The 25,764-nt window shown below is 33.8% G+C and overlaps 1 protein-coding gene and 1 long non-coding RNA gene across 8 annotated transcripts in view; one reads left to right on the top strand and one right to left on the bottom strand.

The window, feature by feature from the left end:
* Positions 1-25,764, top strand: part of ST18 (ST18 C2H2C-type zinc finger transcription factor) — a 166,797-nt gene that overhangs the window by 75,800 nt on the left and 65,233 nt on the right. For 5 of the 6 annotated variants that reach the window (XM_074278248.1, XM_074278225.1, XM_074278238.1 and 2 more), the window contains 5 exons: positions 8,404-8,597; positions 16,593-17,390; positions 21,595-21,729; positions 23,115-23,205; positions 24,326-24,430. In XM_074278248.1, the coding sequence (XP_074134349.1) occupies positions 8,404-8,597; positions 16,593-17,390; positions 21,595-21,729; positions 23,115-23,205; positions 24,326-24,430 (1,323 nt within the window). The remainder of the gene's footprint in view (positions 1-8,403; positions 8,598-16,592; positions 17,391-21,594; positions 21,730-23,114; positions 23,206-24,325; positions 24,431-25,764) is intronic. The other variant, XM_074278266.1, reaches the window with a different exon arrangement.
* The window catches only part of LOC141548943 (uncharacterized), a 147,549-nt gene that overhangs the window by 59,429 nt on the left and 62,356 nt on the right, over positions 1-25,764 (bottom strand). For both annotated transcript variants that reach the window (XR_012484165.1, XR_012484166.1), the window contains exon 2: positions 17,912-18,008. This is a non-coding gene — a long non-coding RNA (uncharacterized LOC141548943). The remainder of the gene's footprint in view (positions 1-17,911; positions 18,009-25,764) is intronic.

Raw genomic sequence — 25,764 nt, 5'->3', positions numbered from 1 at the left:
ATTTTAAAAATGAAAAATATTATGCTTCAGTCTGCATTCAGAGTTCATCAGTTCTCTCTTTGGAGATGGTTAGCATGTTTCATCATAACTCCTTCAGAACTGTGTTGGATCATTGTGTTGATCAGAGTAGCTAAGCCTTTCATAGTTGATGTGCTTTCTTCTTGATCTTGATCTGTTTACATTGAAAATCTTATATATTACCAGTTCAGAAACAACTTGACTGTTCCCTCCACCCTCACATTCTCCAAAGTAGAAAGTGTTCAGTTAGCACTATGTGTCACTGAGTCATAACCTGTGACCAGTTCTAGCCCCACTCCAGCAAGGAATCTCACACACCCAAAAAGAAAAACTAGATCACAAAAATAGTAGCATTTCAAATCAAGAGAAAAAACCAAAAATATCATTTTAGTTTTGGGATAGGATAAGATGGGGAACAATGGACACAATCAAACATTTATCTTAAACTTTAGAAGAGTAAATTATAAGTTCATACAAAAGCTATGAGTTGAAGGGGATAGGAACCATATCTTGATGGCATTCTGATTTTATAATCATGAATGATTCCAGTGGAGAAGAAAAAAATTATTCATGTGGCTGTAGAAGAGCTCTTTAATGATCTCAGATTCAAAAAGTTCATGTAAAACATATAAACAATGACAACTAATCAAGGAAAAATTTTAAAACATAGCATGTACCCATTTTGTGGGGGAAAAAAAGGTAAAATGATCTGAGACGTATATGGAAAACAAGCTCCATTTCTTGTTCTAAATATAACTTAATAAATCTTTTTATCTCAGCTCATTCTTAACTCATCTGCAAAATATAGAAATGTAGGTTACATGACAACACATTTAGATGGATCAAAAACTGAGTGAGTTATCATTACTCAGAGACATAATTAATTTAAGCTGAAGGAATGTCTCACTGGATGTAATACAGAACCCTGTTTTATTCAATACTTGTATTGGTGATGTGAATGAAGATATTGATGTCATTCTTAACATATGGGAATATGACATAAAGTAAAAAGAAATGTCTAGTATAGTATATTAGATGCTGGAATGTCTGTTCAGATTGGTTCAGGAATTTGGTAACACCCTGTGGGCTTGGATAAAGCCAGTGAGCTAGTTGGAATTAGAGATGCAAGTGAACTGCAGCCAGACAAGAGTTTTTCAGCCAAACCTCTGAAAAGAAACTGCTTGAGGGGGAGATTTCAGAGGAAGAAGAATTCTTCAACTTCAGCCTCATCCTGCTTACCACTCTTGGCTACAAAAAGACATTGTGAGCTTCAAAAGATACAAAGATTTTTGGGCTTCCCATCTTCCTATCAGTGTCCAATTAGCATCAATAGCATCATCAAAACAGTTAATCATTTATGTTTACATTGAGAGCTAAGGAGAGAGTAGATGCAATGAGGGAATCTTCACAGAGTCCAGCAAAAAAAGACACACTTGAGGAGAATATCTTGAGGATGCCAGTAAAAGACTTTTAGGAGCTGTGAGTTAGCCTTTTGCCATATGCAATATTTTAGCCCAAGCTTACTACACCCACTTTCTTCAAATAAAATATCAATTGTTATTACAATACCACTTTAGTAAATTTCTCTTTCTAAAAGCTAATTATAGTTTACTAATGGATAATAATCAAAACTCAGGCAAAAAAGCCATACCATCACTTTAATACTTCCTAACTATGTGACCCTGGGCAAGGGTCTTAACCCCAATTGCCTCAGGGGAAAAATGACATGAGACCATGAATTGTGGAGGAACTCTGGAGAAGTATACTTGAAACAAGAATACTTACAATCAAGTGTTAACTCAGTGTGATTGGTGAGATGATGGTTCTCTAGTTCACATATACTTAGTATGGTGATGTAATGGTTCTCTAGCTCACATTTGCATAGCATTCTGTAATGATGTAACCATACCAAGGTATTTAAGGGCTGAGAGGACTGGAAATGAGATATTCCACCTTTGACTATCCTCCTGGTGGGCCTCCTGCCTCTTGTTTTCCTCCACTAAGATCAAAGCTGGTCTCTAGGTCCTCCAGAGAGCTACTCTGGACATTATAATGAATGGCACCAGTCACTACAATGTTAATTCTTAGCCATTCAGCATCATCTTTATAACCTTGAGTGAATCTAGTAACCATTTTCTGGGGACCTGATTCATCAGTAGAAATGATAGTTGGCACAGTATCTTCAGAGAATGTACTAGATCTAAATAATTTCTTCATGTTTCATTTCTTCATGTAAATTTTAACAAGTATTTCCCTCCTGCAGTAATAATATATTATGAGGTAAATAATGAGTATCATTATGTCTATTTTCCTTCAAAGACTTACTTTCAATATATTTCATCAAGGTAGCTGCTCTGTCATCTTTAAGTCTTCAACCCAAAGACATAATGTGGTTTAGTAAAGCCCTCAACTCAGAGCCATGGAGACCTGGGTTCAAGACCAGAGTATGATGAATGATAAGTGATACTGCACAAGTCATTTAATTTTTCATTCAGTGGTTTAGGCCAAAGGCATCAAACACATGTAGTTCATAGCTAGTTTTCTACACCAATTTGCAAATCTCATAGTTTCATATTTATGATTTAGTGAGTCCTCTTTCAAATTGAATTTGATACCATTTGCTACATTGGATACCATTGCAACTAAGTGACATAGATAATTGAATGTCAGCCCTACAGTCAGGAAAATTCATCTTCATGAGTTTAAATGTGGCTTCAGACACTTACTTATAGCTGCCTATCTGAAAGGTGGTACTTGAATCTAAGACAGCAGTGTGCTTGTAATTAAGTACCTATTTGGTGTCAGACGGTGGTTCTCTAAGTACATACTTCATGTGTACAATGATGTGGTCAATCTAGTTGGCATATACTTAGGGTAATGTAGTGATGTAATTTTCTACAGCTGTGAATGCCCAGTGTGGTGTAGTAATGTAGCTGTGCTAGGATATTTAAGGGGAGTCCCAGGGACAGAGGGCTATCTCTCTGAGCTGTAGCTCTCAGCAGCAACTCTCAGCCACAGAAGGCTTCAGATTCCAGACTCCAGACTTCATCTAGGACCAACCACGTGCTGACTCCTATCTCTTTCACTTCTCCACCCTAAGACCAAGGACTTTGCCAGATCCCAAGGTTCTCTAGAGAGCTAGCCCTGACATTACCCTTATTAGCTTTGTGACCCTGGGCATGTCACTTTTAACCCTATTTGCCTCAGTTTCCTGCCTAAAATAAGCTGGAGAAGGAAATGGCAAACCACTGCAGTGTCTTTGCCAAGAAAATCCTAAATGGGGTCAAGAACAGTTGGATATAACTGAAATGACTGAACAACAAACAACAAATATAAAACATAATGCTTTCTAACATACCTGACCAGTGGTCATCTAGTCTTTTGTTTGAAGACTTGTAGTTAAGGGAAATGTTTTAGAGCAGATCATTCCAATTCTTTGGATAAATCTAATTGTTGGGAAATTTCTCCTTATATCAAACTCAAATCTCAGCAGCTCTTCTTAATGATTTTTGAATTAGAAATTGAAAATTTATTTTAAAAATAAAGGCTGAACATATTTGGGGTTCTTAAAGAGAATTTGACTATTGAAATATGTATTTGAGGCATTTAGCTCTCTTCAATGTATAACTATTAGTTCCCTCACATAAAATTACTGATAATTTTAGGAATTATTGAAAGAAAGTAGATCATAAATATTAAATATGTGGATAAAAGATATTTGTATATTGGTTAAATTTTCTAGAGGACTCTGGATGCAGAAAGAATTGAAGAGATTGAATAGATCAATAAATACTTGGCTGTTTTCTTGTTTTCTTATCTTCTAGAAAAAAATAGATAAGAGAGCTCATTTTATATCAACATTGCAGAGTTCTGAAGATGGGAAGACATAGACCATAAGAAGTTATTTCTGGCAAATATGAAAAGATATGTTAGCATTTCTATGACATGTATCTTTCAGCAACATATAAAGTATGGCCTTTGTTTAGTTCCTCCCCCCACACTACCCCAAGAAAGTCTGAATAGTATGCCTCAGAAAAAAGGTCATAAAAACAACCTTTTTAAACCCTCTTTTCTAATGAGAGAACTAATTAGTGCAGAATAGTCCATTGGGATAATGATCTTTAACTAAACTAACTTTAACTTTGGCAAAAAAAAAAAAAAGTACATCAAGACATGGTTGTTTTATAACCACAGAGAAATAAGCATTCTCCACCTTCTTTGAAAACCCTTTAAAAAAGTAAAATAATAAGCTATACAACAAATCTGTTTAAAATGAAAGTTGATGCAAATAGGCACCAGGTAGACAGCCAGATAGTACAGCAAATAGAATAGTAAACTTAGAGTCAGGAAGATCAGAGTTCAAATCTAGCCTTAAATGCTTACCAGCATGTGATTCTGAGAAAGACAATTAACCTCTGCCTCAACTTCCTCTTGTATAAAAGGAGGATGATATAAGCATGATATAATCCAGAGTTATTGTGAAAATGAAATGAGATATTTTAAAACACTTTATAAACCTTAAAACTTAAAATGTCTATGTATATCACTAGAGTAATTTATTAGTGTAGTAGCAATATTTTCTTTTCCAAATTATCTATCCTGAGGAACTTCTCAGGATGCAGCCATAATCTTGATTCCTTAGGAAAGATATCCCAGCTAGGGTTATAGATATGTTTAAAATCTTTTTCCATTCTCTTTGTAAAAGTAGCTTCTATTACTTTCAAAAATACAAAATGTCAACACTAAAAGAATGACAAATAGAGATCTTAAACAATCAAATCTCAGAAAAGGAAACAGAATCATTTATAAAGAAACTCTCAAAGAAAAAAACTAATCATTAATAATTTACAGAAAAATTCTATGAAACGTTTAAAAAATGAGAATCCTAGTACTATATAAATTATCAAAATTGAAAAATAAAGCATTCTATAAAATTTCTTATATGAGAAAAAAATGTAATCCTAATGCCTATACCTGGGAAGGATGAAGCAATGAAGGAATATAGCAGACTAATGTCATTAATAAATATAAATTACATTTTAAATAAAATTTTGTCAGATTATAATGATTTATTCAAGAAATCACTTATCATGGCTAAACTGAATTTATACCAAGAATGAAAGATAGTTCAACATAAAACATAAAAAAAATCATTCAACATAATCATATTAAAAACAAAAATATCCAAAAGCACATTAACATCTCAAAAGATGCAAAAAATCCTTTAACAAAAAAAAAAAAAAACCTCACTTATTCTTAAAAGAAATGAAACAAAACCTACATACGTAAAAGGAAATTTTAAATACAATTTAAAAATCTATCTAAAACTATAAGCAAGCATCAAACACAATGGGAATATTCTAGAAGCTTTCTCAATAAACATGGGAGTAAACAATGATACCCATTCTCCTACTGTTTGATAAAGTTCTAGAAATGCTATCATTATAAAAAAAGAGAAAGAATGGAGAATGTCAAAGAAAACAAAACTTCATGTTTGCTGATGACAGTGGCTTATTTAGAAAATCCTAGGAAATAATCAAAGAAACTGAGACAATTGCTTTAACAAAGTTGCAAGCTGCAAAATAAACCTCTTGTCCCCTAGATTCCACATTACTTTCAAAGCACTAGGAAAAAAAATATCATAGTACATGTATATGAAACATCCAAAGAGAAATTTATATCTATCTGCAATAATAAATAAAGATTCATAAATACAAATTTATTATGTTTTCATCAAGAATATTTTTTCAGTTTCCTGTGGATCTCACTTATCTTTCCCATAAAGTAATAGATGGATTAAGTTCATGTCTAAAGACCCTTACAACTGTCAATTTCTAATAATACTTTTAAAATAATAATATACATGAATTAATTGAGTCCTATATTAGTAAGAATAATAACTGCAAGAAGGTATTATTTTAAAATAGGATATATATATATATATACATATATACACATATATTTCTAATAAATTCTAAATACTTTGAGGGATCTCAAAACTCATCCATGTGACTACTATCTCCACTTGTGCAGGTCACAATTCAAGTAATTTTTCTTACTTCATAGACTTTTATGTCTTCCATTAATTCTACATATAAGAATATTCAATATGCTAAGTCTTGTCATGATGCTTTGTTTCTTCTAACAGAGTATGCTGGACATTCATCAATTATGCCTTAAACATTCTATGTCCTTAACCTAATTCCTTTTCTTGTTATATATCTTTATGATGGCATTTATGTTTCTTTTTCCATCCAACATTTCACTGGTAATATGTTGGAGACAACCACATACATTATATGCTTTTCTATTGCCCATTGAATGTCTTATAATAAAAAAAATTAATAGTATTTTATTTTTTCAATTACAAAAAAACAATTTTGACATTCTTTTTTTAATTTTGATTTCAAAATTTTCTCTCTCCCTTCCTCATCATCCTTTTCCTAAATAATGTGATATAGATTATATATATATATGTAATAATGTAAAGAATATTTCCATATTAGTCATGTTATAAAAGAAAATAGACCCAAAGGGGAAAAAATAAAGAAAATTAAAATAACATGCTTCATTCTATAGTCAGAGTCTATCAGTTCTTTCTCTGGATATGAAGAACATTTTCCATCATGAATCATTTGGATCATTGCATTGCTGAGAAGAGCTACATAATTCATAGTTGATCATTGCACAATGTTGCAATACTTTGGAATGGTCTTCTGGTTCTGTGCACTTCACTTTGCATCATTTCATGTAAGTCTTTCTAGGCCATAGCCAAAATTCTTTGGAGAATAATATATCCCATGACTCACAGTCATACAACCTCATCAAGCAATCAATAAATATTTATTATATTCTATGTGTTAGATATCATGCTAGTTACTGGAGGTACACAAACATAAACAATCCATACTTGCAAGAAACTTGCTAATATTCAGAAAGATGTACTTTTTTTTTTTTTAAGAGAAGTTTGGGATCATTAAAATTACCAGCAATTCCATAAAGGCAATCTAGTCTGCTCTATCCTTTCTACTTAATTCTGGTCCTATCTCATTCTTCATTCATTGTGTCTGTACAAAATTTCTTCAATAATAAGCCTGTCTTCTATCTATCCCATTCCATTAGATATTATAGTCTCAAAAATAAGTGTTATTCAACTATTTGGTTTTTTTTTTCCTCAGGAGATAATTATGTTGAGAAATTTTGATTGATTACAGATCCTTCAGAAGTTTCTGCAAATTTCTGGACACAGTGAATACAATGTCATCCACAAATAGGAGCATCTTGAAAACTATTGAGATTTTCTCTTCCTTTTGGACTCTGCATCAGACCTTATTTATGATGTTAGCTAGCACCTTTTAGAATGCCAAGAACATGTGTGCCTTTTCTTCTGAAATTCATCAGAGTGACTATGCTTTATATGAAGTAGATATTCTCTAAACATTAACATGCTAAAGACTGACTTTTGACTAAAATTTCTGGATCTGATAGATCTTGGAAAAAAAGAGTAGACACTTAACTATAACCAATAAGCTGATATGTATTATGTCTGATAGAGATATGATGAGGGAGTCTATTTGCATTTGATTTCTTAGTCAAGATGTAATGAGTGGCAGTCATGAGAGTACTTTAGTGTAAATCCATATGAGATCATGGATAGGGATAAAATGCTGACCATTTTTGGCAGATCAAATCAGATTTCTTCTCTTCTTTGTTTGATCTGGGTGCCAAACGTATGAAAATCAAAGGAGAGATTTTGGTATAGACTCAGTCCACTTTTCCTTCAGTGACAAGACAATAGTTCAATGAATATTTAATACTTGCTCCCCCACCCTTTCCTTTTCAAGTCACAGTACTTTACATGTGTGCCTCTGAAGCCGGATGCACAACTGGGGCTGAGATAAGCAGTTTTCATAGCACACAGGTATGAAAACACACCAACCAATCAATCAAACAAGCATTTGTTACATATTGTGATTTATCCATAATGGACACATTTGGTGTAACTGGTGGTATATTCCTCACATTAGCTGTTTCTTAGGATTAGGAAACCAGCATAAATCTTTTCTCATCCCTCCCTGGGTGTATTTAGTCTAGTGCCAAGCAGAGCTCAGATTAACATATGCTTACTCAGGATTAAAGATGATTTTTTTTCAACTGTACTGGTAACAGTGAAAGAGAATCAGAACAGTTCAATGGCTTTGTCCCTGATGTTTTTGTCAGTGCCAACAAGAGAATCTAAACCTCTATTCACTATCTCCAAAAAAAGAAAATGAAAAAGAAAGTTTCACTTTCCAGTAGTTTTATATTGTAGCCTTTCAAAGTAGTATCAACAATAACATTTAAGAAGACTTAACTTTGTTAATTTTTCCCCTTTACTCACTGCAGTGCTGCATATGGCTGCCCTGTGGCAAAGAAGAGAAAAACGGAAGAGCCCACCTTAGGTGTCCCAGTCAACAAAAGGAAATCCCTGTTAATGAAGCCTCGTCACTACAGCCCCAGTGTGGAATGCAAAGAGGAAAATGATGACCAAAGTGAAACAGAAGATTGTCTCTTGGAGACAAATGGCCATTCCATTGCAGGTAGCAAAGATGGGATCCAAGTCCATATATCCTTAGGCATTAGTGAAGGGGTAGCTAAAAGACTGTAGAATGTAGACTTCATAATTATTGTGAATGGTATTTATTCCAAAATCAAAATTTATAAAGACAAAGGACTACATTATTTCTCCTTCCCATGACCAATTTAAAAAAAATAGATAGATCTTCCTCTGGACCCCAGAAATGATAGGACCTATCAAAACAAAAAGCCAAAGTGAAATTCAAAAGCATTTTCACATGGTATTACTCAAAAGGGAATAATCTTTTCCCTCCTTACAACTTTCAATATTTTTGGTACTTGGAATATTTAGTTAAAAAAAAAGTCTGAGTAGAACCAGGGATAAACAAAAGAGCAGAGTTCTGGTCCTTACGATCTTCTCATCAGTGATCAAATTATTCATTGCAGATGACTGAACTATAGTCAGTTTGCATGAGGCAAGAAACTGTTGGATTTGGTGTCAGAGAATCTGTATTCAAATCCTAGTTCTGGTAAACTAAACTTAAATGGCTATAGTCAAATTATTACTCTATCTCTGTGTTAATTTCTTCATCTGTAAGATAAAAAGGTTGGATTGGATTGGCCTGAATAAAATAGGAGGGTTGGACCAAACTCTTTTTATTTTCAGCATTTTTTATACTTTAGCACATCTGAGTCTCTCTAGTGCCAAAGTTTCTCCCAATGTTAAGTTATGTTCTTTAAAAATGTGTTCATTTACTCATTACTACTTAGAATTTTGTGTATTAGCATTAAATTAAGGAACATGAATAAATGAAATTCAGCATTCCATTTTAATTATTTCAAGAAATAGTAAAGAAACTATCAGGAAAATTCATACTGCAAAAATTATCAAATAAACAAAAAATACTAGGCAAAAACCTGAATTTTAATGAATCCATGATTTCATCAAAAGAGATATTTTCTCCATTGATAACAGACCACAATCTTTCCATATCTTCTCATCTTGCATGTTTTCTATCTGTTTTCCCATCAGTCCACCATAATATTTCCATGTGACATGTGGGAAGCCCCCTCTGATTATGTAGGAGGAATCAATGTAGCTCTTAGTTTGTTCATTTATTGTTTTTCATTCTTACCACATGACTAACCCAATTCATCTGATCTTAGATGCCTTCATGGTTTTATTCCACTTTTTGTACCACGTCAATGTGGGGAATAGAGTGATACTATTTATTCCTATCACCCATCTTTCCTGGATACTGATTCTTCTGAGATTATTTTATTTCAGTATTCACTGTCATGTACAAACAGCAGATTGTTGGTGTTAAAGATATTGGATTTTGCGTCCATGGAGGATTTGAAAGCCCTTTGCAATTTCCTAAATAGTACCTATCCAGAACTTGTTTTTTCAGTCCAGTTCACTACTTAACTGCACTATCTCTCATTTTATACTGAACATGCTTGCATATATGTATACTACCACACATGAACTAAATATATCTATTCAGCTGCATATCTTAAGCTGGGAACAATATGTTTTTCATATGGTCTTTCCCTCAATTAGGATGATTAGACAAATCTCTTTTGCATTGCCCTTAATTACTGAGGTTTCATAGTGTTTGATAGATTTATGCTATATAAATATTTGATAAATAAATAATATAATAAATAAACAACATTTGATAAATTAGAAAATGAAACAAGGAGGGAAAGGGGAAGTGAATAAGCAATCATGAAGTGCCAACTACGTGCCAGGTACGATGCTAAGTGCTTCACAAATATTATCACATTTTATCCTAAGTTTGTGAAGTAAGTGCTTTTATTCTCCCTATTTTATAGTTGAGGAAACAGGCAGACGGAGATTAAGTGTTTAACTAGGATCACACAATTAGTGTCTAAGATCACATTTGAACTCAAGTCTTCCTTACTCTAGGCTCTCTGTGAAAATATAATACTATAAAGAATAGAGAACAATATTTATGAATTTAATACATTTTATATAAAATGATTTGTTCGTTTTAAAAAACATTAGGTCAGAAAAATGAAAAATAATGTTTGGTATTGCCTAGGCTATAACTAGTCTTTTCATAATATTTATAAGTAATGATAATCATTAATAGGCACAATAGTAACTAGTAATAAACTAAGAATAAGAAGGAAAATAGGACTTTACAAGTTTAGGGCTAGGTTCAAATTTTTATTCCTCTTTCAACTTGAAAACAGTTTAAAACCTTCTATTTAAATTCAAACATTGTAAATCAGTGGCTTCTAATGTGGTGTTTTCATAGCATCTTTCTATATATATTTTTATATATGTACTTATATTGTTAAAATAGAAAACTAATGTCCATAGAGGTCCTCTTCATGGTGTTTAATATAGTTGATACTTGAAATCTTTCCCATCTAAGTGCACCTATGCAGCTGTGGGGGGGGGGGGGTGAGTCTTACCTGGTAGTTCAAATAAGATATAGTCAATCTACTCATGTTAATTTGAAGCATAAGATGAAACTTAATGAGCTCTTCATCAATTTGACAAAAATCTCATTCTTTTGCTAAACCCCATTAGAACTTTAAAAAAATAAGCATGTTTTTTCATAAGCACTTGATTCCCAAAATACATTCAAGCAAACATTCAGTTCTAGCCATTGATGATCATCCATGGGTTTTATATACACATGACTTGAGAATAAATTGAGAAGGGAGAAAATAATTTGCCTTACGCTCAATTAAATGAACACTAAATAAGTATTTTTTTAAATTTTCTTGCCCACTTTTAATAGTATTGCAAGACTGGCAGACAAAGGGAAAGCTATAGATAAAAATAACCTGAATTTTCACCAAGCATTTCACATTGTACTTGTTGACAATATGGAAATATGAGGTTAAATGACAATAGTCGTAGATGAATTCTGGATTTGTTTAATTACTGGATCCAAAGAATAGTTATGCATGAGTTGGTGTCAACTAGGAAGGAAGTCTTTAATTGAGAACTAATGGGGACCTGTCCTTTATTCTGTGCTGTCAAGGATTATTTATCAAATGTATTGGGAAAATATCATAGAAGGCAAATCTATATAATTTTCTGATAATATGCAGCTGAAATATTTATCTCCAATAATTTTTAGGATTTTCATGAGGAAATTAGATTTAGTCCTGTTTAACTCTCACATGTGGAACTAAAACAAATGGATAGACTTTAGCCTTGATGTCAAGGAAAATTTCCTAAAATCTGTCCCTGTTCAGAAGTGAACTGGGTTATTCTTTCCCTAAAGATCAATTAATCAATAAGTATTTATTAATCATCTACAATATTCTAGGCACAGTTTTAAGTTTTGGGAATACAGAGAGAGTTCCTTCAAAAAACTCACAGTTTAATGGGAGAGAAAATGTGCAAACTATATATAAACTATATACAAGCTAAATAAATAATAATCAACAAATCTAAAATTAAGAGATATTGGGAAAAGCTTCCTATAGAAGTGGAACTTTAGTAGGGACTTATAAAAAATTTGGAGGTGAAAAATGAAGAGGGAGAGAATTCTAGGCATGAGGGAAGAAGACTTTAGAGGTGATATTTGTCACAGACTTACTAAGGTAGTTATATAACAAGATAGTCTTTGAGCCCCTTACAACACTTCAATTAGGTTATTCTCCATGGTTTAAGTTGACTCAGGCAACTCAGGCAACTATGTTGACTATCAATACATTTGAAATAAAACATTCAGTTTAAACCTAAAATAACTATAAAGGAAGAAAAACAAAATAAAACAAAAAGCATGAAAAGAAAATAGCTAACAAGCCATGACTTCTTTCCTCCAACATTGTTTTCATTATCTCTTCAAACCCTTAGTAATTTCCATCTTTCCCCTAGTATTCTTCTTCATTCTGGGGACAAAATAAGTTCATTATTTATGCTGAGCAAATTCCTGTGCTATGAAACCACTGGACAGAGTTGCTAAGTGGCAGGCCCTAAGTGAAAGTGTTAAAAAAAATAAAAGTCATTCTTTTCATCCACCTAGTAATTCCCAAATACCCACTGGAATATTCATGTTTGTCTAATTATGTCTCTGGCTAGATAATTCAGTTTATTAACACATTATGATAATTAAGCCAAGAAAATTAATTTAAACTTTATGTTGTCTTAGCACTGTCCTATGATCCTGTACTATACCTACATAACCCAATTAGCCATCTTGTCATTAAATGTTATGATTACAAGAGGAGTTTGATAAGAGAGTTGCATGGCACAGCAAGCACAACATTGAATTTAGAGTCTGAGAACTTAGATTCAAATCCTAGCTTTGTGACCTTAGTCAAGTTATTGACCTGTCTAGCCTCAGTTTCCTCATCTTTAAAATGAAGGAGTTAGACTTAGTGACCTCTAAGGTCTCCCTGCCAGCTAGAATCCAGGATTCAAGACCATAATCTGCTAACTTTGAATGGTACACTGATTCTGGTAGGAGTGTTTTTTATTACTCTAAAATAATTCCCTAAGGTAGCCTTTATAGAAAATTAATCTTAGAATTCTGGTTTCAAGACTCACATCTGGCATATATTGGTTCTGTAAATCTGGGCAATTCATTAATCTTTCAGTGCCCTCTGTAACTGTGTAAGACAAGTTGCATAGCAAGTCTCAATCTGTATTAGCAGAGATAATTCATGTCAATGAAATCATAAATCCAGTGGTTCCCTACCCCAGTGTCCTGGGAAATTGTTAGACATCTTAAAAAAGTGGTTCCCTACCCCAGTGTCCTGGGAAATTGTTAGACATCTAAAAGCAAAATCATTAATGTGAAGAAAAGACTTTAAAGTGCATGTAGTCCAACATCTTGATTTTATTGATGAAGAAATGTCTAAGTGGTTAAGTGACATGTCATTTGTCCTAGATCCACACAACTTAGAAATGGTTTAGTCAGAAATTGAACCTAGGCCTCTCAACTCCCAGTACATTATATATTTTACAGATATTTTCAGGAACGATTCAAGACTTTCATAAAATTTTTTGTTTAACATTTTGGGGGGATTCTTTTTTATTTCCGTTTGTTATTTTTTAGCTTTTATCTTTCTGTTGCTCTTTCTTTCTTTCCTGCTTTCTTCCTTTTTTGTTTCAGCGCTTCCCAGCAATGGATATATAACCCTTAACATATCTGTAAAAATTGGCTCAATACCCTGCTTATTATAGACGATGGAAACCATCCAAGAAATTGGTTCCTAGACATTTCAGAATAAAGACTCCTCAATGAAGCCAATTGCTCAAGTTTTACTCTTCACTGATAAAATGTTGGGGGTTTTGTATACTACACAAAAAGTACTTTCTCCTGCACACTTATTAATCCATGCCAATGAAGAATTATTTAGAAAATGTTATATGTAAGACATTAGGAATTTTTTTAAAGCACAGGGATAAGGACTAGATCCAAATTATCAAGGAATGCAAATCAGAACTTTTTTCTGAAACAAACTTTAGAAATGATCTTAGAGTAGTATAACAGGGTTTCCTTGTTCTCAATTTGACATGTATCTTCATTTGTAGATAATTCATGAACATTAACATGAGAAAGGTTTTCATTAAAATTTAACTCATAATGATACTTTTTTATTCTTTCTTGTCATTCACTTAGCAAGAAATATATATATATATATACATATATATATATATGTGTGTGTCACATTAATTGCTTCAAAAGTGTTTAATAAGAAACAAATACTAATGTAGCCTGTTGCTAATGACGTAGAATGCATTTCCAGTGAAAGCAGAAAAAAAAATCAGACTGTGCCTTATATTATTGTGAAAGCCCATCAACCTAAGTTTATTATTACCAGGAGCCAACACAACTTTTCTCATTGCAATTATAATGAAGTGAAAGTCAGTAGAGAGTTTCTGGAAAGTTAGGCTGAGGTTTGTAAACTCCCTGTCTAGAAACCAGAGCATATAATGCACATAGCTACCTCTCACTGTATGAGTCCTATTTTCTGAAGAATAATTAATAAATATTTTCTTTTAACATATAACAAACAGTTGAACCAAACAATTATGTAAACTGGAAATGACCCAAAATGCTAACAGTTTGGCATCAGTAGAGTAAAATGCATTGTAGTGCACATGTGCATTTTTGTCGCCCTCCCTCCCTGGTAATCTGCACTTAATAGGAATATTTTAAACTATGTAGCTAAGCAACAGAGGTAATTGTTGCTTTCTAGAGCTTTTGTTAGGCACTCTAACATAGCCCAAATATGCATAATTAGGTATAATGTCTATAAATCATTATTGTACACATGTGGGTAGTTAAGTGAATTGAGAGAATAGTTCAATGAATTGAGCATATTCACTGAAAATGCTTTTTATTTGTTTTCTGTAGTTCATAATACTTTAAAATTATCATAACCCTTTACACTTTCTCTTAATAGCCAATGTGTTATTGAGAAAAACTTCATTTGCATTTTAGACTATGTTTAATTTATTATTTAAACCTGGAGTTCCTCTGATATGAATTCAGAAGAGGATAGGCCATCTTATCAAATATTATGTGCTTGTTTATCTAGCCTCTTTTCTAGGAAGTAAAATGTTAAATTTTTCAGTTTATGTTGAATAGATCCCAACAAAAGACTGCACCCTATAATCAGCATTATTAAAGGGGCTAGTGTTGTGACTAAATTCTTCCCTTCATCCAAAAATGCTTTTAGTTACTATGGCAATATTTACTTGATCCTGGCAGTCCAGTGTTGATTTAGAGAGGTAATTACCAGAAAGGAAGATGATGGAGATGTATTTTTGAGTGTCCTTGTCAGAGACAATGTTTATAAAAAATTAAATGAGACAAAAAAGGCATATTGTCTCCAACATAGACGCCCTTTCTATATCCCCCTCAGTACCAGTGGCTTTTTCTTTCTCCCTCACAAAGATGTTTATTATTATAGAATGTACTTCACTTGGTGTCTTTATCAGTCCTTAAAAGGGGCATAATATTTCATGTCTCCCACCCCCAACACTGCCTTGGGAAGCATATAAATGGGTCTTTAATATTTTTGTGCAAGTGAATGTCAGAATGAAAATTGTTAGGCTATGTGGTACATTTTATAACCCTCTGCAGCAGAAATTATAAGCTATCCTATTGGCACACATGAGATCAGAAATAGGCTCCTTCAACTTATTCTGATGCAGAGTCATATTGAAAGGTTCTCTTGAACTCCAAACTTACCTGATATGGAATGTAACTAGATGCACAACTTAATTATTAGCCTCCTTACATTGATATACTTTTGTTTCCATACTCTTCCACTACTACTTTTTTGTTGCTTTATTATTACTCACAAAAACAGAATTGCTTTCTTTTCAGGGCACTGATTTTTAAGATATCTCCAGAATGATTTATTTTCCTATTTTCCATAAGAGGTATTTTAAATAGCATTTTTGCTATAGTTTGCCAAGTGCTTTAGATACATTCTCTCATTTGGTCTTCACAACAGCTCTTTGAGGTAGAAGCTTTCATTAACGCCATTCTTCCAATAAAGAAACTGAAGCTCAGAAAGCTTAAGTGATTTGCCTAAACTGACACAACTAGGAAATGTCTAGGATGAAATTACTTGATGCTAAGCCTAGCATCCATCCAAATTACTCAAAATTGAGCATCTCAGTGTACAATTGAATTCTTTTTGAGTATGTAACATGTCATAGGTAAAGAAATACATAGATTTCTTTGGGACTACGGGTCACATTCTTATCGATCCACAACCTTAATAAATGACTGCTGAATTTCATTGAATATTGAATCAAACCAAGGGAAGTATCTCCATGACTTTAAAAACAACAGACTCATCTTTCTCAAGAGTTGGGGGTATGTGAAGGGAGAAACAGTGATAAGGAAAAAGAAATGAAGCAGGTAAAGGAGAAATCTCTCCCAAGTGCTTCTGAGTTAAATAGAAATTTTATTAGTATTCTATGCCAAAACAAGTTTTATTGGTGCTGTTTTCTTAAAATATCTTTTTTAATTGTTATTATTGGCTTGCCTTCCTCACAGAAGAAAATCTTGTGAAGCCTATTGAAGGAATTCTTCATTCAAATGGAAAAGAAAGCTTCAACAGAAAAAATGAGAGTTACACTCGCTACCAAGATCTAGTGGTCAAATCTTTAATGCACTTGGGAAAACTAGAGCAAGATGCTTCCATGCAAATGCTAACTGAAAACCTAAATGACAGTGGCATTCAGTCATTAAAAACTGAAAGTGATGAAGTTGATGACTGCTTCATGATTCATTCAGCTGATTGCAAAGCCAAAATCAATGATACTAATCTACAATACTGTTCATCTGATGACAATGAAAGTCATTCTGAAATTGCAGAAAATGGTTGGGACAGTGCTTCCAACTTCTCAGAGGAAACGCCTGAAAAATCCAATGTGGCTCAAACTTATATTGTAAGTAATAATCAAAAGGAACCCTTGGAAGCTCCAGAAATTAAAACTGAAGTGGAAAATTTTGTCCCCTGTGAAAAGGTGTGTGATTCTGAAATGGAGATGAGAGAATCACAGAATTCTCCCATGGAATCTTTGGAGAGTAGAGCTCAAAATCCCCTCCTAGAGGGTGACGAAGAGGACACTGAGTGCCTGTCTATAACAACAGAAGAGTCAATTGATTTGGATAAAACAAAAGGGCACTTGAGTTTGTTAGAGCAGGCCATAGCTCTGCAGGCAGAGCAAGGTCATGTGTTTCATAGCACCTACAAAGAACTGGACAGGTTTCTATTGGAACACCTAGCAGGTGAAAGGAAGCACACCAAAGTTATTGAAGTGGGTGGAAGACAAGTCTTTAACAACAAACGTAAGACACATTTTCCTGTTTCTTATTTGAGTAAGATTTGGTTCATTTTGTTTTTGAAAAATGACTGGAGGCTTTTCTGAGGTGTATTTGGATTATTCTAGATAGTTTATTGATAGTTGTACCCATTTTAAAAATAAATCATACCCCCAAATGTATATTGTGATGTTTACCACTGTTTTATAGGGGAGAAAATAAAAATGTTCTTTCCAGTTTTCCTAATTTCAAGTAGCATTATAATTACATTATGTTTTACATCATATTTTGAAGCATAAAGATCCTGCAAGCAAGTTTCCCTAAAGCAATTAAATTAATATAGTTTAGTAACATTAATATTCTGCTTTCAAATAGCACATATTTCTTTCCCAAATTGAACCTAAAGTTAAGGAGAATGAATACCCATAAAAATGTATTTTGTAATTATTTTTACCAACTATATCTTTCTCAGGACCATCTATAGAGAAAGGGGAAAAAAGGGAGGGATGAAGTGCAAAGGAATGGAGTACTTAATCCTATTTACCCACCACAAATCTTGAGTCCTTGTTGAGGAGTCTGCTATTAATTCCCAAATTCAGTCTCACTTCACTACTCAAAAATTAGTTCTGTTACTTTTGGTCCAACCTGGAGTGAGAAAAAGAGGTTATTTGCCTTAGAACTTGCTCTCTAAGGGCATTTTCAACCCCATCTAGAATTAACACACCCTCTAGACATTAAAGAAATTACTTCTATGCCTCTATAAATCTACCATCCTCCCCTACCCTGAGCCCTACACCAGTCTAGTCTAATAAAGAAAGATCTGTTGGTGGTTAGAGGATGTGCATATGAGAATGACTGAAGAGTGAAGCTGTGAACCCAAAGGGGTTACAAGAATGGCAAGCTATTATAGTTTAGAACCATTATTTCATTCTTTTGTATTTTCCAAGCTGTGAACCATAAGAAGTAAGTTTGGCAGAATTGCAGGTGAGTGATATAATGGTCTTAAATAACAAAACAGGAAATTCTTTGTTCAACACCTCCCACCAAGTCAAAAGGTTGGTAGCATAAGGTGGGGAGCAAGATAATGATCCTAGGCTAACCTCACCATCTTCTAAGTCACACTAGGAGTGGGGAGGTGGCATGTGGGCAGAAGGCTAAGGATTAATGGTTGAGATCAGAAGCACTTTATATTATGTTCCTGTACTGAGACTCACATGCATAGCCATGTTTAACTTTTGTAATTTCACAGTGTTTTTCTCTTACTTAACACTTAATCCATATTCTCAGTTAACTATTTTTGATGCAGCCCAAGATATTTCCATTCCAAACGCCATGCTGGGGAGAATGATTTCTATATTTACTTATTTATATATAACTTTTCTGTGATTGACAAAGTAGCTAAATTTCTAGCTATGTTGACAATATATTATCCTGCATTCTGCTATTAGAAATTTAGTGGTGTCACAGAGTGAAAAGAGTAACAAATTGTAAACAATACACTCTACAGCATAAGGTATATGACCATTTTGGGAGCTAGTAATCAGGAACTCTTATTTAGTCCAATATTTTATTTTGGATATTTGCTCTAAGGTTATAGTTGAGCAAACCCAACAGCAAACTCATAACTCAATATTGAATTTGTAGGCAATAATATCTGAAACTTTCTAGATATTGTTCCTTCTCTCTGCATTATTTCTCTAAGTTAACACTCATCTAGTTGTCAATATTCCTCCCAAATATAGCAATTCTTTGCTTTGCTCAAACTGGATATTCCTTATTTGTTAGAGAAAATTAAATTGATCTAATCTGGGCATTGCACAGAAGCCAAATACCAGTTTTTGATCATAAGAACATATTACACCCTACTATATTTCCTTCAATTTTTGTATCTAGATAAGAGCTTCACAATAGAGTATCAGTGGACTTTATTTAGTTGATATTTAAACTTTTCTTTGGTTCTCCGAGGATAAACCTTAGAGAGACTTGGAAAGATGTCTGGCAACAAAGAGAGTTCAGTGTAGTTTAGAAACTCATATAGCCTCTGAATAAATAAATATATATATATATATATATATATCAAAAAGCAAAGAAGCAAATAATAGCAAATAATAATCTGACCTTAGTTTTTAAAATTTAAAAAGCTCTCTTTCTACATATGTATATATATATTTTTTCATTTATTCATACCCCTAGATAAACTTGTCTCAAATCAACTTCAATCACTTGTAAATTTGTATAGCTTTATAATATATAACATATATCATATATAAGTTATAGCTTATAATTTGCCCACAGTTTAGAAATTAAATTAGAAATTAAAAAGGATAGCTCAACAATTACACAAACCTGGAATCAATAGCATTCAAAGTCACAGAGAAAAATTATAGTATTTTAAATTCTATTGCATTAATTAAAACTTCTACAACTTGATACACCTTCATCTCTACACATCATTTATCTCTACTTTACAATTTAATGTACCCTATCTTGATATACTTATCCAACATAACTTGTGATACTCTTGGTTCTTCCTCTTTACTGAAGCTGTGCCCCCATATAATTGCATTACACACAACCTACTGGGCTCCATCTGCTAAAGACCATTTCGAATCCAGCACTGGATGTGGTATTATATCACGCAGCCACGTTAGCTCATCGCAATACAGTGCCCCTAGAGACGTCTGTCGCATCTTGCGACATTGCCTTTCTATCTGTGCCACATTTTTCAGAGGAGCATATGGGCCCTCCACATCTCTACTCAGCAGGATTCTCGCCCTTATTCTATCTCTGACAGCTTTTTGTGGCAGGATCATACATATTATTTATTTTCACTCTCAGCATCAGGTAGGCTCATTATTCCAGATACGGAATGTTCTGGGAATCCTGCAGCCTGCGTGGATTCTATGTCATGATCTTTTACTTTTTGGTTCTTAAGCTAGGTCCAAGACTAGTTTTCCCACCAAAATGCACTTCATTTTGAGAATTAACTGGCCATACAATAACAATCCATTTGGGTTGAAAAGACCATTTGGATAACAATACACTCTTTTCAAAAACTTTTTTTTCTTTTTCTACCATAAACATAACAATTATCTCTTGTCTTCCTTCATATTTACTAAAAACCCAATTAATGTTTTTCCTCTGCCCTTATTTCTTTTACATATTTGTCTAAACCTCTACTTAGCCTTCTGTTTACATGATTGCCAGAAAAATTTAACCTCTCGGCTTGTCCCCAACCATTTCTCCTCTAAGCTTGTGCCTCATTGCAGCCTGACAAAATGTGTTACAAGGTGTCTCTTTCCTCATCTTGGCTACAGCTGTTATCTTCTCTCACTCCCCAGTGATTTTGGCAGCACTCTGTCAAGTGCTCTGAAAGCGTCTTCCATTCCCTGTGCTTCCATTTTCTATGAGTCTACCATAAGAAAGATCCCTTTCTAAATCACCTCCCCAAATCCCCGGTTTTCAGCTGTAGTACTCAAAATAAAATACATCCCTCTTTCCCCTACATACTGACAAGAAATGGGAAAGCATCAGGGATTGGAGCCTTCATGCTTTGTACTAGTGAAGGTTGGTTGGAAATGTGAGAGTTCAGTAAAGATACAAAAAGAGGTTTGTGACTGTTCCATTTCAACTTTTCTCATCAACTGTTCCACAGAGAGAAGTCTTGGCAAGAGTGGCAAGAAGAGTTAGTTATTCCCTCCAGTCCACCAAATCAAATTGTCATAACTGTCCAATTACTTAGCAAAAGATAATGTCAAAGGGGTCTCAGATATGGGGAATCACTGAGAGCTTTTTTTGGTTTGCTTTATAATTGTGAGTGAAGCAATCTCCAGTTTCTTGCTAAAAAAAAGGCAGGTTTCATTTCAAATATGTTTTTTCTTCTAACTCATCTTTTTCTTTTCAGGAAGTTGTATGCCTTCTAGCTTATGGTTCTTTTTCCAGGAAGAGGCTCTAACTGCATGTAGTAGTTGACATAACAACCTAAAGCCATCTCTATAGTTTAACACACCATTACCCTCTGTCAGCCTTTGCTTAGGAAACCAAGAAAAATGAAAACATTTTTATGTTTCCACATATCTTAGTTGAGGGTCTTATTCAAGGCAATGTGAGAAAAATGTTTTTGACTACAAAAGTAATCAAATTGAGAATGTTATATTTTCAAGGCTACTCTATTGAATGAGAAGGGAAGAAAGAATAATCAAATAAAATAATCAATTTCATTTATCTGCAGATTCACCTAGACCTGAAAAGAGAGAGACTAAGTGTCCCATTCCTGGATGTGATGGCACAGGGCATGTGACTGGACTCTATCCACATCACCGCAGTCTCTCAGGCTGCCCTCATAAAGTCAGAGTGCCCCTAGAAAGTGAGTACTTGCTTTCAGTGCAAAGTGGCTTCTTCAGAATATCACTTGAATATAATCAGCTTCATTTTCCTAGTAGACCAATTGGAACAATGTACAATTCCCTCTCAATGTGTAGCAAAAAGAATATTTGGTTTTATGACCACCCAGTCTTTGTCACCTGATATAGAAGCCATTCAAAGTAACTATAATGCTATGCTTAACCTCAATTGACAATAGAAACAAATGTCAGGAAGGATGAGACACATGAAGATATTACCCTTCTAAATAGTCTTTCCCATCTCATTGAAGTGCAAGGACCAGTATAAAATTATATATTCCAAAAAGGAAGGGACCTTACAATTTGTTTATCATCTCCAATCTCCTCATTTTACAAATAAGGAAACTGAGATCCAGAAAGGCTATAATTACATGGATAGTTAGGGGTAGAGTATTGAACGCAGGTATTCTCACTCCAAATTCCACATTCCATTGCTCTACAATGCCTCTTTTTTTTTTGTTCTCTCATGGCTTTCCATGGCAGGAAGAAATGGTATACAATTAGCTCAAAGTATAAAAGTAAAGGAGTTCAAATTTCATTACAGCAACCAAACATCTTACTCAATCCTCCTGTTGCAGATAGAAAGGGCCCTTATGGCTTCCCTACTTATCTTTATAATGTATCCAATTATGGGTTGAATTCCCCCCCCCATTGAAACATATTTATGGTAACACCTGTTGAGCTGCACAGGCTGCTGTGATTGGAATGCCTCAACATCATTAATGTTCTTAAAAGCAAGATTTTGCAAATCACCACACATCTAATCAGCTCAGTACTGTCCTGCTGGATTAGCAGTTCCTCCAAATGATTATCTGATTGTTCACTCAACCACGTTCTTCTGCCAGTAACCAAATAGCAGGAGGGAAAACTGTACAAAGAATCAAAATGATATCACTTATGATATGAAGAGGACTGCATCCAGAATTTCAATCTGGGAAGAAAGAGAAAGAGTACTGTTTGAACAAGTATAATTTCAAATGTGGAAAAACAAACTCCTGAGCATCAAGAATTAAATTCAATGTGTACGGGGAAAAGCTCAGAAGATTCTTTAACATTTTCTGTTAACAGCATCAGCAGCAACAAAAACAAGGCTGGTAATATCATGATGTCAGGAAAGTGCAACTGTTTCCTTTACAGATAATGTGAAACCCTCTTATGTTCACCTATTTTTATTTAAATATATTTTTATAAAGGAACTGGGAGAAGAGTGAGAGTATATGTGTATATATATATATAAAATACATAAATAATTGTATGCATTTTTAATTATATAACAAGAAATAAACATGTTGAGTGCATATAATTTTTAGAATAAATTGCCAATTTTTTCTTAATGTTTTATGCTTAGTTCTTGCCATGCATGAAAATGTGCTCAAGTGTCCCACTCCTGGATGCACAGGAAGAGGCCATGTCAACAGTAATCGTAACACACATAGAAGGTAATCCCAATTAGTTGTTCTTCCTTTCTAATTAAATAGACAAGAGGGAATTAGTGCTAATACATTGAATTCAAAGTTGTCAACTAACAACATGATGTTACAGTATTGTGTATACAATCAACTTCAGTTTCTATCCAAAGCAACTGATATGTTTCTTAATATCCATATAAATCATGAAACTTACATTGTAAATTTCCTTTCTATAAATTGTTATCTTGATAATCATCTAACTCATTACAGACCAAAATGTGTTTGCTCTCTTTCTGAGACTGGTGGTGGAGTTGTATATATACATACAGAAGGCTGTATAAATACTGAATTTTATGTATGCACTGGAGCCACACTCTTACATTATGTGCTATGAAAAAATAATGGGTGGGTGAGCCTTGGACTTCATCCAATAAGCACTAGGAGCACTGCCAAAAGGATTTCCTTATAAGGCACTTTTTGCCTATAAAGCAGATCCATGGCAGATGCCTATGACAGTATTATCTCGAAACTCCAATTTGCATAGATAAATATATAAATGTCTACCTCTGTAGAGTTACATATAGAAGCACTTTTCTGTAAATGCTAATATCTCTCTCTCAATATAATTCATACTCTATGAAGCAGATATGACCATAATCCTGTATGCCATATCCGTAACTCTTACAGTCACATCTGAGAGGACGTCACATTATACACATTCTTCTTTTGGGGTGAGATATAAAACCAAGTTCCTGAAACTCTGCTAGAGATCCCAAATTAAAATTCAGGGTAGTAACTATGTTCCCTCTAGTGGTCTAACCAAATTACAAATTGAGTAAGTTCATTCTTTTTGCCCCCAAATCCAGACATCAGTTGTGAACAATTGAATTCTTCCACCTTCCTCCCTCCCCAATTAAATAGCTTTTTGGATGCTAAAACACATTTTTAGCTGTCAGCTATTATTTACCCCTGAGATTGGTGAACATAGTTGGCAATGAAGTTTGCGAAATGCTTTGGGACAAGGATGGTGCTATGTGAACTATTAATATAACTTAACTATTTATTGTCTGCCAAGTATGTGAGAGGCACATGTAAATGTAAGGAACCGTTATTATTTTAACTCAAACCCTGCCACTTCTTTTTAAAACAGTCTTTCTGGTTGTCCAATTGCTGCAGCTGAAAAATTGGCAATGTCCCAGGATAAAAATCAGCTTGACTCTCCCAAAACCGGGCAGTGTCCTGACCAGGTTCACAGGTATGAACCTCACATGATATTCCTGACACTCTATTTTGTGTAATTGATCTTATACTTCAGGGTCTCTTTCATCCATCACATATCAGTCTTAAATGGTTTGTCCTCAACCATCAGCTATCAATAAGCATCTCTATATGGTGAGACCATTAGAAAGACTGGGCAGGTTAAGCCACATTATGGATTATCTTTCTAGATCCTTTGTACTATAACAAATAATTCACAGATAATTCTAATATAAAGAATGGATCAAAATACAGCAGAATATATGACATTAGCCTGGATCTGTCATAGTTCTGTCATGTCATAACTTTAAAAGATTCCATGATTGAAATCAAGTTTAGCCTTCTTTCATGTGGTAGAGGGACCTAAGTAACCCAACCACACCTATTAAAAAATCATATGATACTTTTATTTTTATTTCAAATTCTGCTCCATCCATCTGGATAGATTATTTCATACCACTAATATAATAATCATTAAAAAACTGCTCTTATTGAATCATTATTTTTAATTAAAAGACTGTCACGTGGTCACATGGGTAGTTTAAATACCTTGGATTTATAAAAACATAACTGTTATAGTACAGATTTAAGAAGTTTGATGGCCTAATATAATGGTAAAAGCATTATGCTTATGTAGACAAAAATTAGGTTCAGTATAAAATGAGATGAATCAGTTCCTCTTACTTTAAAGCAAAGATAGGGAATACCCAGCCTGTGGACCATATAAGGTCCATGAAACCACAGGCAATGATGAGCTGGAAACTAAGCATAACAACTTTCCACTGCTTGAGTACTATAAGTTGATAATTTTGTATGATCTACGAATAATGTTATAAATATCTAAATGACCCTTGACAGAAAAAAAAGCTTCCCCACTCCTGCTTTAAAAAAAATTATACAAGGAGTAAAAACCAAGAATAAGCACTCTTCAGCTCATACTACAATTTCTCATAATATAGTCAGTTAGCATGCCTTTAAGTGCCTAATATGTGCCGGGCTCTGTGCCAAATGCTGAGGTACCATGCTTTACCTCATCCCAATCATTCCCATAAGCCCTGGAACATCCTCCTACCATTTGAACCAAAAAATAATCAAATGCTTCAATCTTCCCAGATCATTTTTCTATTTTTTGGAACTAGTCAATCTACATGCTTTACAAAATGTAAAGATATAAAATTCATTGCCAGAATGTATTTTTATTCAGAGCATATTTTCCTTGAACTCTTTTGTCCCAAGTAGCTATTAGCCACCTATATTAAACAGTATAGATCACAAATTACTAAATGTTAGTGAAATATTACACAAGGAAATGAGCCAGCCCTCTAAATACAG

Source organism: Sminthopsis crassicaudata, chromosome 1, assembly GCF_048593235.1.
Source record: "Sminthopsis crassicaudata isolate SCR6 chromosome 1, ASM4859323v1, whole genome shotgun sequence".
Taxonomy (NCBI): domain Eukaryota; kingdom Metazoa; phylum Chordata; class Mammalia; order Dasyuromorphia; family Dasyuridae; genus Sminthopsis; species Sminthopsis crassicaudata.
Note: the sequence above shows the minus strand (reverse complement) of the source record. Positions and strands in the feature narration are given on the sequence as shown.